At 32.6% G+C, this 16706-nt stretch overlaps 2 protein-coding genes across 2 annotated transcripts; one reads left to right on the top strand and one right to left on the bottom strand.

Moving 5' to 3' along the window:
* LOC109326295 lies at positions 308-1189 on the top strand. The gene has a single exon (XM_019558994.1). It carries the CDS (start codon positions 308-310, stop codon positions 1187-1189), a length of 882 nt encoding a protein of 293 aa, XP_019414539.1.
* Positions 2426-6543, bottom strand: LOC109326971 (leucine-rich repeat receptor-like protein kinase TDR). Its single transcript, XM_019559924.1, has 2 exons — positions 3637-6543; positions 2426-2887 (listed from the first exon to the last, which is right to left on the bottom strand). Exons 1-2 carry the CDS (start codon positions 6191-6193, stop codon positions 2565-2567), a joined length of 2880 nt encoding a protein of 959 aa, XP_019415469.1. The 5' UTR covers positions 6194-6543; the 3' UTR covers positions 2426-2564.

Below are 16706 nucleotides of genomic sequence, written 5' to 3'. Positions count from 1 at the left end.
GTTTATAAATTTTAATTGAGTCTAGTTGACTCAAATTTAATAAGGCATTGATCAAATGATACAAGAGTCCAGTAGATTTTAAATGTCAAAGTTCGATTTCTGATAGCGATATTTGTTGAGATAAACCACAAATCTCATTAGTTGCTTAACAAAAAAAATTGATAATACAAAAAACTCTACTACTTTTATGGTCGAATAATATTATCATACACCTTCTCTATCCTTAGAGAAAAAGAAAACTCATTAGAAAGATAGCTACTACTTGAACATGCAAATCAACCGCCAACTCAGTTGCAAAAAGTGGAAAATGCCGGTGACCACCGCAACCTCCACCATCCCAAACCACAACCCCATCGTAGCATTTACTACGCCACCCAACTACGCCGCAAGACTATCCCTCCTCCTCACCCTCAACTCCTACAATCCCCTCTGGTCTCCAACTCTCATTATTCAACCCACTCCCTCCAACCTCACTCCTTATCTCTCCCCTCACTCCCTCCACTCCTTCTCCGCCATCGCCTTCACCTCCCGAACCGCCATCCAATCATTCTCCGACGCCGCCTCCGACCTCCCCCAACCTCCTCTCTCCGACGCCGGCCCCACCTTTACTCTCGCCGCCCTCGGCAAAGATTCCGAGCTTCTCGACAAAGACTTTATATACAAATTATCCGGAAATTCCGGACGTGTTAGGATCCTGGTGCCACCTATTGCGACACCGAGTTCCTTGGTGTCATCACTTGGGATTGGGGATGGCCGAAAGGTTTTATGTCCAGTCCCACGTGTTGTGGGACTGGACGAGCCTCCGGTGGTCCCCAATTTCTTAAATGAGCTTTGGGCTATGGATTGGGCCCCGGTCCGGGTGAATGCGTATGAGACGCGTTGGGCCGGGGCACGGTGTGCGGAGGGGATTGTGAAGGGAATTGAGGAAGGGGAATTGGATGCAGTGGTGTTCACTAGTAGTGCTGAAGTGGAGGGGCTGCTGAAGAGTTTGAAGGAATTTGGATTGGTTTTTGAAGATGTGAGGAGGCGGTGCCCAAGGTTGATTGTGGCGGCGCATGGGCCAGTCACGGCTGCCGGAGTGGAGAGGTTGGGAGTGAAGGTTGATGTGGTGAGTTCTAGGTTTGATAGTTTTGAAGGAGTTGTTGATGTTCTTAATGAGACTTTGGAAAGGTTTAAATTGTTAGATTAGAATTCATTTAAATTGTACTTCCTTTATAATGGGATTTAAATTTGAATTTGATAGAGGTTTACAATCTTGTTACAGTTGAAAATGTAATTCCAGGAATTGATTTGGGTAACTTCTTGTGCTGTCACTTGGTAGTTTATGAGCAAAGTATGAGTATTTGGATAATTGATTCGGGCAATTTCTTGCGAATCTTGATAGTTTATGAGCAAAATATGCATAGCTTTTGTATAAAACAATGAAGTGTCGATAGACTATTAGGGGTCACGAGTTGGCTGAATCATTTGTTCAAATGTTACTGCTCTTTTCCAAAACATTTAATCTTTTCCACCTTATTCATATAAGTAGGATGTGGATGCGGATGTGGAGGATTTTGTGTTTTTGTTTGCAGAAATGGTTTGATGAAGTTTCATGATGATCCTTAATCTGCTTCCTTACTACAGCATTGGCCTGCTTAGTTTTATAATGCTTTGCTAATCTCTTAATATCACTATAAATGTCAAGGACTCAGAAGAAGCTTCCCTGAAACTTATCAGATAACTTGGTTGAGTCTCTTATGTCAAAGTGGCTTTCATGATGGTCCTCTGTTTTGCTTCACTAGCCGCTACAACATTGGTTTGCTTATTTTTTTAATGCTTTGCTGGGGATTTTATAGATAACTTCATTGAACCTATTAATGCAACAAATGTCAAAGGAAGCTCTGTTTCGACTTTCCTGACATGGGAAAAAGTTTTTGAAAGCATTTGCATTTGCATATAAGTAGAGCTCTGGGAAATGGGCGCATTTTGTTCTTGGATGTTGTGAATAGTATTGGCTGAAAGGTACACAACATTGATTTTATGAAGATACTCACTCGTTATAGTAAGCCGCCCCCACCTAGTCGGATAAAGCCTTGGTTGTTGTTGTTTTTGTTGTTGGTTGTTGTTGTACTCACTCGTTATTGTAGTTTATGGTTCAAGCTACACAGGGTTTTCCCATTGCCAAATTTGCCTTGTTCATCAACTGTATTTCTACACTGACTTTGTACTTGTTCTTCAACTGGAATTTTCTTTTTATTGAACTGGAATTTGATTTAGCATTGTAAAGTTGGGCAGGGTGTTGCATGCCTCTGATTTGAAGGTAAATGGCAAGATAACAACAATGAGATACTTAGTTGAATGTGAGTCATGCATATCATAAAGTTAAATGAATGTCATTTCAAATATTTTATGGAATTGATTGAGGGAGAATGGGACAGAAATGTATGGCACACTAAAGTAATGTAAATATATATTATATAAGCTACAAACACATTTAATTACACACTTGCAAACTTCTTAACTAAGAAATTATGTATTTGTAATGACTTTCAATGTAGTGATGAAAAATGCAAATGAAAAATTTAGTATCCTTCTTGAGTTGTGTCATCTTTTAGAGGTTTTAACCCTGACAAAAGCTTCAAAGTCTCTTCCATGGATGGCCGGTCGGATGACCTGCTTCTAGTACAAAGCTTAGCAACCTCAAGAACCAGTTTAATCTCTTGCAATGAACTGGCAGAACTCACTTCATTCTCATTGTAAGTTTCTCTTAGAAGAACTTCCCATGGTTTGCTGTGGATGCTGGCTGCTGCATTTGTCAACCTTCCGCTAGTTAAAATTTCTAGAATCATTTCCCCAAATTTATAGATATCCATGCAGAGTTCCTCTTGCATAGCTTCATTGTGTTCTGCCATCCAAAAATCCATAAATAATACATAAACCAATGAGCTCTGAATTAAAAAAAAAAGAGGTGGGGATTGCTGGGTAGCATGAATAATTGAATATTAGTTATATAAAATTGACAGAAAGCTATATAACTGTTTCATTAATTGTTTGATCGTCTAGATTTGTGGACCTAGATTAATCATTACAGCAGTGTTTCAAAATAAAAGATTTATGCCCTTGGTAATATGAAGTTCTGTAAATGAATGAAGATATTGTGGGAAATATAAAAAAGATCCATGCACTTTATTAATTAGTGTTCATGTATTTTCTACTGTCATGGTATTTTTCCTATGCATGCATATGCTTAAGTTCTTCGTATTGCATGCATCATATGACATCTAAAGCACTAATAAGTACCCATGTACTAGTGCATTTGTAAGCAACTTAAGAAACAGATGCAATTCAAGTAATTCACATCATTTTTGTCTATTCTCTCTTTTCCTTTTCCTATACGAAAACCCTTCAATTTCAACAGATATTTTCAGCCATGATTTGTCAGTTACTTGCTGCATGTACCTTTTGTATTCTTCGTCATTGTACTCATTTTCTGGTGTTTAAGAATTTACATAATGGCTCTTGATAAATAATATTTTTTTGATAGGCTGGCTCTTGATAAATATTCATTCTGATTTTAATTGATAAGATGAAGGTGAAAAAAATTGAATTATATCATAAAATGCATATGTATAAGCACACCTTTGTTTGTCTTACCTGTTTCTTTTTCCCACTTAGCTGAGGTTAGAGAGAAGCCTTTGCTCAAATTCAGCACATGTTTGAACCCAAATTCTGCCAAATGGGGTTCCATGTTTTCATCAAATACAATGTTGGTTGACTTTAAGTCTCCATGGGGTATGGCTGGGAAACAGTGATGGTGAAGGAAGCAAAGTCCCCTTGCAATTCCAACCACAGTTCTGAATTTAGCTGCCCAGTCCCATTTCATTCCAATTTTCTCAGCCAAATTTCCGTTGGGCAAATAATCATACAAAAGATAGGCTTGATGCTGGTTAAAGCAAAACCCCAAAAGCCTGATTAAGTTCTTGTTCCTTGCATTTCCTAGTTGCATCACAAATTCCGACACCACCTTAGTGCTCCTTGCTTCCCATTCAATCTTCTTAACTAAAACTGTTATTCCTGTAGGTAGAACTGCTTTGGAAATTAAAGGTGACGGTGATGGAACTTCTGTGATTTTTGTGGCACTGAAGCTTGTCAAAACATCATTTGCTGTGAATTGCGGGAGTCCAGAAAATGAGACCATCTTCCATTGATTCTTAACTCCCCTTCTGAAATAACGTATTGCAAAAGCTAATCCTAGAAGGATTATTAGCAACCCTATAGAGAGTAGCACAATACGTGTAAGTCTCCATGCACCTTTGCCTCCCAATATTCTAACTGAATCAGGACATGGTCGAAGGGGTGCTCCACATAGCTCTGAGTTTCCTACAAAGGCACTGCTATCCATTAATTTGAAGGGCTTCCCTGTGGGTATTGAACCAGAGATATAGTTGAATGACACATTTAGAAGTTGTAAACTTGAAGAACTACCAAACTTCCCAGGTATGAGGCCATTGAACTTATTATTCGATAGGTCTACTACACCAAGGACAGGTATGCTTGCGAGCTCCTCGGGTACATGACCTGTCAGATTATTGTTGGATAGTTTCATTTGCTTTAGAGCTTGGCAATTGGAAACACTGTTTGGGATAGTTCCAGATAATTTGTTCCTATCTAGTTCAATAGCTGAAATTGATTTGCAGGGCTCAAATGAGGAAAGGTTTCCTAAAATACCACAAGAAGATGCTGAAATTTTTTGAAGTAGGGGCAAAGACCATATTTGTGGAGGGATGGTGCCTCCTAATTGTGGATTATAAGAGACATTGAAATACTCAAGTTGAATAGCTTGAGATATATCTGATGGAATGCCACCAACAAAATTGTTCATAGACAGGTCAACATATGAGAGATCAGGAAGATGGCGGAATTTTAAGGGGATCTCTCCTGAGAAAGAATTATCTTCTAAGCGAAGTCGAACAAGTGAAGAACAATTAGACAAAGGGTAAAGATCACCTGAAAATTTGTTTGAGAACAGGATTAACTTAAACAGTACACCACTCACACAAATGTCTCGCGGTATGCTGCCAGTGAAATTGTTCATGCAGACATCCACCCACTTGAGTTTGGAGTTCCTGCCTAAGCTCTGTGGAAGTGATCCAGAGAAACGATTATTCCAAATGAGAAGAGTTTCCAAGGATGGGAGTTCTGCAATGGCTTCAGGAACAGTGCCACTCATGTCATTGTACATGAGACTGAGAAGTCTAAGATTCTTTAACTCTGAAAAGCTTTCAGGAATTGACCCTGAAAGGTGGTTGTCAGAGAGATCTAAATCTACGAGGGCTTTGATTTTGCTGAACTCACTTGGTATCAATCCTGTTAGGTTGTTTCTGAATAGGTAAAGTGATTGCAAATTGGTGAGATTGGAGAGTTGCTTTGGTATTGGCCCTGATAGATTTGCACCTGCTATGTCAAGATACTGAAGCTTGCTCATGTTACCAATTTGGAATGGAATAGAACTTTGGAAAAAATTGTAGCCAATCTCCATGTGGATCATTGTTTTGAGGTTGCCCAGTTCTGGAGGTATATTTCCTGAGAGGAAATTTCCTGCAAGATGAAGAAACTCAAGGCTTCTGAAAGAACCATATTCAGATGGAATTGGTCCTTTAAAGTAACTCCCAGCTAGATTAAGAACCTTGAGATATTCCAGCTGTGAAAATTCAGCAGGTAATGGCCCTGAAAAGCTGTTGCTTAAGGCATCAAACACAACCAAATTTTGGAGTCTAGAAATTCCACCTGGAAAGTGACCAGAAAAGTTGTTTCTGCTGATATCCAAGTTTTGTAAGCTGGTGAGATTAAAAATCTCCAGTGGAAGCTGCCCAGAGAAGAAGTTATAGCTCAGATTAAGATCAGAGAGCTTTGTGAAAATAGTGAATTGCTTCCCTGACATGACACCCCCAAGTTTCTTCATAGATAGGTCTATGTCAGTTACAATTGTTGATTCCTTGTTACACTTGATACCAGACCAGGAACATGCATAGGATTTCTCAGTTAAGTTCCCTCCAATGGGCACCACCCAATCATGCAAAGTATCATCATCATCTACAAGTTCAGATTTTAGGCTCAGGAGTGCCTCTGAATAAGGGTCTATTGCTAAAACTGCTGTGAACATGACGGTGGTAGCTAGAAGATTGAAGTGAAAGCATTTGAATATCTCCATTGGAACTTGAAGAGCACAAGAGAGAGGGACCAATTGTAAGTAAGTGCCCTAAGCAAAGACAAAGGTGTCAGTATAAAAATAAGGTATATGCTAATTTGTTTTGTTGTATGAGGAAATGCATGGGGAATAGATAAAGCAAATGGTACTGTACATTGAAAAAGAGAAAAAAATGACTATTTTGATTGAGTAGTTTGTTCAAGAATATATTATTGGGTTGCTTTTGGGAGCAAGAGGGGACCCTATTGTGATTGTTAATTTGGATGGTGTTTGCCATTAGGGACTAAAGCATTCAAATATGAAATTATCCTTTACTAACTTTTCTTTTGGGAGAATCCAAAAAAGGTATGAGACATCATGGCTTATTCAAATACTTATATTTACATTGTACATGATTTATGATATAACGTTATGACATCGTTCTATTCATGTAACTAACCTCACCTAGTGGTATAAATGTTTGATTGTTGTTGTATCTTTGCTTTATACATTGTGGGACATAGATAACCTTCCCCTCTATCCTTGACCATGACCTCGAGATCATAAAAGGTTCATTGCATCATCCCTTTTTAATTGGATGCAAAGCCAAATTTCTAATTGAGTAAGGTGGGTAAATCTTTGGGTGAGAAATTGCCATTTACTATACACTTATTATTACTAAGTTTAGATCATTAATTATGATGTATGAATCATGCCTCATGGGGTCGAAAAGATGGGGATATGATCATGGTTTTTTTAAGTAAGAAATGGCACTTTATTTTTCACTAGGTATGTTCAGAGAAGGATTCTCTATCTAAAGAAAATTTCGTTATCATGTATCAAGTCAATCAAATTTTATAGAATAGTGTACAAATATTAATTTATATTATTATAATTTTTATTTTTTATTCAAATAAGATTTTCTGATTGGATGGGAATACCAAATGAGATAGGAATGGGGACAAGTGATACTCATCTCAATATTAAGTTAACAACCTTCAATCTAGTAACATTTTCCCCTTGTGGGTTAAAACGTACGAGAAGTAATGGTTGTAAATAGTGTGCCATAATTGTGACATCAAAGTGTTAGTCATTATTATGAATAGAACTTGTTGAGCTTGATAGGGTGGATAACATGAGTTAAAATGATTTGATTTGAACAACTACTGGTGATATCTATACTTGGAATTAGTTTATTTTAATAATGAATAAAGTGACAAGAGAAAGACAAAAAAATCAACAAATGTAACATAGAATAAAAATATGAGAGAACTATAATATACCGATAACATAAGATATTTTTTTATAGTATTAGTATATCATTTTTATTTATTGTACTAAGTCAAATATTAAATATTTAATTATTGTGAACGACACGTGTTGAGAAATAGTTCAACATCCTGAAAGAATTTAGTTCATTATGGTAATAAAATATGATTGGTTATATAAAAAAAAACAATTGTTGTGCTTCTACTTCTAATGTGTGTGTGAGTATAGCTACTAGTCCTCGTTACTCTAAGACACATACAAAAACATATTTGTCTGATTTCCATAAAGTTTAATAATAATTCAGTGACCTTCACATTTTTTCTATTAACAGATTTTGGAAATTATGAGGCATAATCTCACGAAAATATCATTACTTTTTTAGTATAACGGACACCAAAACTTGTCCCTTTCATGATTTGAGAAATATCTGTCCGTTAGGCAACCAGACAAGTTTTGGAGTATGCAACTCTTTTAAATAGTAGTCGTGATTGTGTTCATTGTGATTATTGTTATTGTGATTGTTGCAATGTGGATTGCGACTGTTATGGTGTGAATTATTTGCAATCAAAAAAATATTTTTGATATCGATGCGGTCTGATGCGGCCCAAATGCGGTTGCATTATGCCCATTGCAGTCTGATGTGACCCAAATGCGATCGCGATGCGGTTGCTTTGTGGTCTGTTACGGTAGTATTATTGTGATTTAATATCACACTACAATTGCATGTGATATGGTTACGATAATCACCGCAACCACAATATTGCAGCCGAATCACGTAATACGGTCTATAAATTGATACATTAGGAGTGCCTATAAAATTATGAATCCATGAATATGCAAACACATGCAAACCAACTTAATCAGTATTTTTCAGTATTGTTAATATCTTAACTTGTATCATATGGGTCGGAGTAGATATAGTGGTTCAAGATATGATTCACAAATTAAAATACATATTCATTTCTATATTATAATAAATATATTACCTTTATGAATATAAATATTATTATTTAAAAGATATAATTTAATTATTGAAATGTTTCAAGGGTTGAATCGGCCGATATTATATTTACAATGGTGGTGATATTTTCACGACAACAAGGGCCCGTCAACGGGTATTCACACAGAGCACCCGTGACTAAAGACTAGGCATTGCATACTTTACAGTGCATGCTATTTTGCTGAGAACTTTCACGTGGTGTTAATGATTTTCATAAATCTTTAGCCACGAACAAATTTTGTTGATTTATAAATTGAATTTATCAAATTAAAAATCCGTACGAATTACCTAAAATCATTATTAAAAAACCCAGTTTTAAAGTACAAGAATGTTTAGAAAGAAACGTTTCTTATCAATCATTTTTTGATTGAAAAATGTTTTAAATATTTAATTTTTGTGAATAACATTATTAGATAAGCAATTAATTATTAAACAAAAATGATGTTGTTTGCTTGGTAGAAATTTTTGAACTGGCTATTTCAGGCGAGGGTACTATTTGTCAGTTCAAAATATATCAATGTCAAAATTTGATTTAATGAGATGATCTCAATCATTTATTATATTCAATAATATATATGTTGATAAGTTTTAAACCAAATATAGGTTATGTAATACCATAGTTTTTACACAAAATATAGAATATCTAGAAGCTTAAATATGCATAAACAATTAAAATTTCTTTAAAAAAAATATCATATTTAAATCTCATTGAATAAAATAATATACACCAGTGTAATACATCTTTTTGCAATGGCATATACGGTATTATTAAATTATATTGCCATCAAACCGGTCAGGATACTGATATAGTAGTTCAATTGATGGTTCACTAATTAAATCACATATCGATGACATTAGATATACATATATAATATAAAAAATCAATAAAACCAATAATTTTTTATTAAAAAATTAATTTTAAATAAAAATCAGCTAGTATGCCCAACACGGTTTAATTAAAAATCGACTGGTTTGATCAATTTTGATCAATATAATTGCATGAAAGATATAATTATTACATCATACTAGTATTGAGATAGATTTACCTGTTGAATTGACCAATATAAATCAGTTTTTACAACATTGTATCGTACACTAAACTAACATGTTATCACAATTTCCCCATACCACCCTCTTTCAATTTAATGCAAACTTTCTAACAATTTATAAAGTAAATAGTAATAAACATGTCATGTGTGTTAGTGTCTAGAATTGAGTCTTCCACTTAATTCAAACTCAAACTAATTCTTAAAAATATCACCTAGAAATGTGAAAAAAACTAAAACATGGAGAGATAAAGATTTCAACAAGTTTGTCTAAAATTTCAATCTATAACATTTTTAGTCATCATGAAAACAAAAATAGAAGATTAATATTGATAGTACATTATCTCATCATATAACTTTTCACTAATATTAATCCTAAATATTAGTGAAAAGTTAATATTCACAAAAATAGAAGATTAATATTCATAGTACTCTAGAACTAGACTTTTCATTCTCTCTCTTTGTACACAACCTAAATTATCCACTAAAATTAATCCTAAATATTATTTTTATTAGAGGTAATATCTTTTTTCTCTAAATAATCTATAAACTCTTCATTAAAAGTGTAGCCTTTTAAATCTTATCACATACTATATATTTCACTAAATAATATAATGAATTCCTACCATTTTATATAAACTTAAGATATTAATATTAACGGTTTATTAAAACTAACAATGATAAAAATACAACATAATAATACAAATCTAAATACAAATAATGTATGACAATCTCAAATAATAAATCAACATATACCAACGAGTTGTTGATCTAATAGTATAAGGCCCTGCTAGATCTCAGGATGACCAAAATGTCAAGGGTTTGATTCCAGGAAGTAACACTTGTTGGGAATAGTAACTACAAACTTCGAAAGAAATTAATTCCTTACCCAAAATAATAAAATGATACCAAGTATAAAAATAATAATATATCAACATATAATAATACTGATACAAAACATGAACTACAACGCTTAATTTGAGATGTTACATCTCGGAAGAAGTGCACCAATTTTTTATATACATAGACTGGTCAAAAATTTATTTGAGATTCAAAAACATATAATAATAATAAATATTCAATTTAAAAAATATTTTTATTTAAATAAATACAAAATATATGTATCAAAAAATAATAAATAACAAAAAATAATACTATGTATTGACTATGTATGTAAAACTCAAACTGTCAGTACATGCATTTTTATCTGTTTAAATATTGACAAAAGAACAACTTTGACCATTTTTCTTTAAATATTTAATATGGATGCCTCTAGACTAATGATTAATTTATAATACGTTGTATACAGATATATATTTATACAATTATAAAAAATTTAGTTAACAAAATAATAATATTTAAATTTTAAAAGCCACTCATTTATTTGTGCTAGTTTATCTATTACATTTTTTTTAGAATAAATGTGTCGAGGGCCAACATAAGAAAGTTTATACAAAATTTGCTTACCAACTTAATAAGTGGGTAATCAAGACTTTACCGGATCTCCAAAGTCGAAAGTTTGATTCTTGAAAGCAATACTTGTTGAAGGGTCCACATCTGCCGTCTCACACTTAGTGTCACTCCATGTGTCTTGACCTTGTGTTTGGTTGAAAAAATATATTTATGTTAAAATTTAATTTTTAAATAATTTTCTGAGCAATCATAAGGTTATGACACATGAAGTGACACTAAGTGTGGGACAACAGATGTGTACCCTTGTTAAAAGGGACAACCACAAACTCCAAAAGAGATTAATTCATTACCTAAAAGGTGAGAGAATACCATTTGTAGTATAAAAAGAAAGTGGTTTATCAAGAATTATAAATCCTCAATCACTTAGGGGTTTGATAAAGGTAGTTATAGTTATGAGATTACAGCGTGTATATGCAAACTTATAACTTATACATATATAAGATTATAGCTTATACATCTGTAAGCTTATACCTTATACAACTGTGAGTTTATAGCTTAAAAATATATACACTTTAACTATAGTTTTAAAGACACTAATAATGATAGTGGGGCCTAGGGATAAAACCGAAACAAGAAAATTTCATGAAAAAATTCCCAAGAGAAACGTTTAAAAAGACAACCATAATAATATGTGACCGTGTGGGCTAGGGCTGCACAATGATACACCTTTTAATAAAGAAGAAAAAGCTGATTAAGTTGGACTAGATTCCCACTATGTCAAAAGAGTAGTAGCTCATGCATTTGCATCCATAAAAATTATCAAATCAAGAGAAAAGCATAGAGAAAGTGGAATTCTTGAGCATATAATTGAGAGATTAAGAACCCCATTATGTTTATAAGTGGGGCTATCTTATTGTGGAAGCCATTGTTAAACATCTAGCTAAAGTTTAAAATGTGAATGAGGGACTATTTATGATGGCCAATTGGTCATAAACCAGGAAATGGGACATTAGGTCAAAAAAGAACACTAATGTTTTCGAGGCCCCACCACATGCATGCTATTTTGGAACTTTGGAATTTCAAGCACCAAAGGGTGAAGATGAAATTACAAGAATGTTGACCAATTTGGGATTAAATGCATGGTATGATCAATTAGTGAATAGTTTAATCGATTTAGTGTCTGTTTACTTGCTCTCTAAGGAGTCCGTTTGTGAGTTGAATTTTGAATGAGAATGAAGGAAAATGAAGGGCTTGATTGATAGTCATAAATATATTTGTCAGATAACTCTCAAGTCCTCATTATCATTCTTTCTACTCCAAAACTCAACTCACAAATGAATTTAAGTGATTGATGAGTCCAATCTAACTTTAGTATCACTATTTGATAAATGAATATGGATATTCACCAAAAATAACATATGTTAACAACTACTAAATTCATCGGGGCAAAAAATAGAAATGGAAACCTTGTGAATCAAGATTTTTTGAAGTTCTTTGGTGATATGCAAGAACAACATATAAACATATAATTTCTCATTTTATATAATTACTAACTTCTATAATTATATATTTTTGGTCAATATCTTATGAGGAAGGAAAAGACAATAAGAAAAGAGTGATATTGATCATGAGAATTAAGTTGATGATTTTTTGTATAACCAATGATATTCTTTTATCTTGAGTAATAAATTAATCTCTTTCAGTATATATAGTTCTTCTTCTCAACAAGTATTGCTCACATGTCTTATTATAGTTTATGATTAAATATATGAGTGAAGAGCATCATAATCTAATTTCATGTTAGCCACTTAGCCAACCAATGAAATATGAGTTTAGTAATTAATTATGACGAATCTTTGTATAATAAATGTTGTATGTGTATATACATTATGTTACTTAAGAAATAAAAAGAAGAGTTCAACTTTGATGCATCATGAGTGTAAATTATTTTATGTCATTAACCAATCATGCATTATCCATGAGCATGGATATAATGTTAAATTAGTCTTCCAAAGATATAATAACCATAAAGTTAGTTGGAATTAAGATTAATAATTTATATTAGGTCAAGATATAATTGGTATGAGGAAAAGTGTCAATGTATCTGGTATTTCAAGGTAAAATAGATATGTTCTATGCAAATTCAAGCATTAGGGTGGAGTTATTCAAACCATGAAAAGTGTCAATGTATCAAAATTATAAAAGTAGTTATATGTTAAATCTTTTTTATACTCTGAAGTCGACTAATGGTGAATATAGTCTATTTGTTATTAATTAATTTTCTTTCGATTAATTAAAATATTTCCTTTAAACTTTATTAAAAAATAAATTTAGACATTTAGTAGTATAGTCACAACTCATGTCGTATTTTATTTTTAGTTTTGGGAGTGGGAAATCGATTAACAACCAATGCAGTATTTATGTCATTAATTTTCTTTCAATTAATTAAATAATTTCTTATAAATGATTTTAATTGTATAGTTAATAAAATTAATTATCCTTCAATTAATTAAAAAATTCTTTAATAAAAATCAAACACTTAATCAATTTTCCACTCAGAATTACATAATTTTGATTTCTCTATTGTATAGGACTAAATAAACTCTTATCGCACACAATAATAAAAAAATAGTTTCCCTTTTGTAGAAAGATAAATTGAGAATATAATTTGGTATATAGAATTAGCGAAAGTACTATTTTAATATGGGAGTCGACTCCTGAGATTAGAATTTTGGTTTCATGACCATAATTTTCAAATTGGACATAAAAGAAAGTTTTTTATGTTTTGACCATAAAAAACATAGGGACTACTCGAACTAATTTGGAAGAGGGAGAAACATTTTTTTTCTCTCTTCCTAAGTTGTGCAACAAATGATCCATCAAAATCGAGGGGCGTAAACGATTTCGGTTTAAACCGCGTAACCGATTGAACCAAACCACAAAATATGGTTAGGTTTAGTGATTTATTTCGATTATTTTTTTAAGGAACCATTTATATTCGGTTGGTTTATAGTTTTAGAAATTTAAGAACCGTTGGAACCAAATCACATATTAAAGAAATAGATACTAGGGAATGATGTTTTATTGTTGTTTAAATTCTTTAACCAATTTTGTGGTTTAAATTGTCAATCTTGTGTTAATTTTAGCCTTATATATGTTACTAAATTGTTATTATTATATATGTTATTGCTTACTAAATTGTTTCCAAGTGTCTTGATGATTTGGGACATATCTTCCAACTTTTATGGTAATGAGTTTGAAACTAACATATATCATATATTGTTATATGTGTTACTAATTATAAATTGTAAGGTTATATATGTAACTATTATATATTTTATTATTTGTTATATATGTTATTAATTATGAATTGTATTATTATATATATGATAATTCTTTTTCTCTCACATAAATTGCATAATTATTATATATGTTACTAACAAAGAATCATGATTTTTAATTTTGTTACTCATCTATATATGATTCGTAATTTTTTATAATAATAGTAGTAATATTTTTTCTTTTATGAACAAATAATATATCTTGTAATATATTTTGAACTTTCACTTGATACAAGTTTCTTTATAAAAAAATAATAGGAAAAACCATGGAACCAAACTGAACTATTCAAGAGTGATTCGGTCTGGTTCCTATAGTTAAATTTACGGTTAAGTGGGCGGAACCGAACCATGTGTTTGTGTTCGTTCGGTCATTGAAATGTACCAAAAATTAAACTGAACTGAACTTTTACATCTCTAATAGAGCGACCTAGTGCACTAGGTTTTGACCTAGTGAGTTTGGTGAAGATATATGTACATAGTCTTACTCTATTATTCGAGGATTTCAACATATTACCTTCATATAACAAGACAAGCAAACCTTAACGTATGTCAAGGGGGGCAGAGCTTTTGGTTTTTTCATGTTGTCAAAGAGTTGAACAATGAAAACATATGGTTAGTCGATTCGGGTCATGTAGGAAAAAGGTTCCTTTTTTTTATCGGTAATGGTATTATTAGAAATTTCCTTCGAAAAACCATGACCATGGCACCAAACAGAAGCAAGAACAAATATACAATCCTACCCACCCAGTAATCAATGTATTTGGAATGAGACACCTTGAACCTTGGAAAAAGAAGCACCCATCTCCAATCCAACCAAATACACCATAGATGTGCATAATTGCACATTCCATATAATGATAGACTATCTCTACTCTATACCAAGGGAACATGGAAAGATATATGATACTATATGAGGATACCTTTTTCAAAAATATTACCACCAGAAAGTTACAACACCTCTATCAAAATTGCAAGATCAACGACTAGGTTTATGACATATCCTAGAACAAGGCCAAACCACACTCCTAGCTACATAGGATAATTCTGAAGGCTTCATCCAAGATTTGTTGCAAAAACGAAAAATGAAATTTGTGAGATATTTCTCATTGAATTGATCAAGGCAAGAAAAGCCTTATTTATAGTGTAAACTAACTAGCTAACAAACTAATAAACACATGTTGTAAAATAATTCAACATGTGTTAAATATGTAAAATGTGTAAAATGTGGTAGTTTTGTTCTCCAATAGCCCCCCTCAAGATGGAGGGTAAATTTCAATTGACTCCAACTTGATAATTCAATTTGATGTCATGACAATATAATAGATCGAAATCTCGATCCTAACATGATTAGAATTTCTCAATCACTTGATCTTGTTGATCTTGTTGTTGTTGTTGTTGATCTTGTTGATCTTCTTCTTGTTGATCTTGTTGTTGTTGATCTTATTGTTATTGATCTTGTTGATCTTGTTGTTGTTGATCTTGTTGATCTTGTTGTTGTTGTTGATCTTGTAAATCTTGTTGTTGTTGTTTGATCTTCTTGTTGTTGTTGAAGCATGAGCCATTATGTTTCCTCAATGTATAATTTCATTATTGGCTCTGCAATCGGTTTCCATCAAAATCAGGCACAAAAAACAAGCTCTCATCCTGGTTTCTGATTAGTCTTAGCAAAATAATCATGCTCAACAATCGTTCCCAACATTTCACATGAGGAAAACCATTCAATAAGAGTTTTTCTCTCCTTTCCACTTACAATGAAAACACAACTCTTGGTATCCCTTCAGCTTCTTCAAATGTGCAGCTTCTTTCCACTTTCACATCTTGAATTGTTGACGATGATTCATTGTTGAATCATAGAAGTAAAGATAATAATTATTGTAAAATGTGCAACGGTGGCCAAAGCCTAAAGGCTCTGATACCATATTGCGAAAATGTTGCGAAAACGTAAAATGAAATTTGTGGATATTTCAAATTGAATTGATCAAGGCATGAAAAGCCTTATTTATAGTGTAAACTAACTAGTTAATTAACTAGCTAACAAACTAATAAATACATGTTGTAAAACAAGTGAACATGTGTTAAATGTGGTAGTTTTGTTCTCCAATATATATGATACCATATGAGGATACCCTTTTCAAAAATATTACCACCAGAAAGGTACAACACCTCTATCAAAATTGCAAGATCAACGACTAGGTTTATGACATATCCTAAAACAAGGCCAAACCACACTCCTAGCTACATAGGATGATTCGATATCCACATCTATCTGCATAATACAGGAAATCGCTATCAAAATTTTACTCACAAGAAAACTATAAGTCTATAACAATGGAAGAAAAGTTATAGGAAAACTAAAGCTCAAGTAAAAGATCAACTAGCACAATATAGCACAAAACTTCAATGATAATGTTGAGATGTGCATTCTTCAATTAATGGTGTTAGTTTTAATGGTTACTTTTGACCCATGA

The sequence above is a fragment of the Lupinus angustifolius genome, chromosome LG14, assembly GCF_001865875.1.
Source record: "Lupinus angustifolius cultivar Tanjil chromosome LG14, LupAngTanjil_v1.0, whole genome shotgun sequence".
Taxonomy (NCBI): domain Eukaryota; kingdom Viridiplantae; phylum Streptophyta; class Magnoliopsida; order Fabales; family Fabaceae; genus Lupinus; species Lupinus angustifolius.
This window is presented reverse-complemented; position numbering and strand designations above follow the sequence as displayed.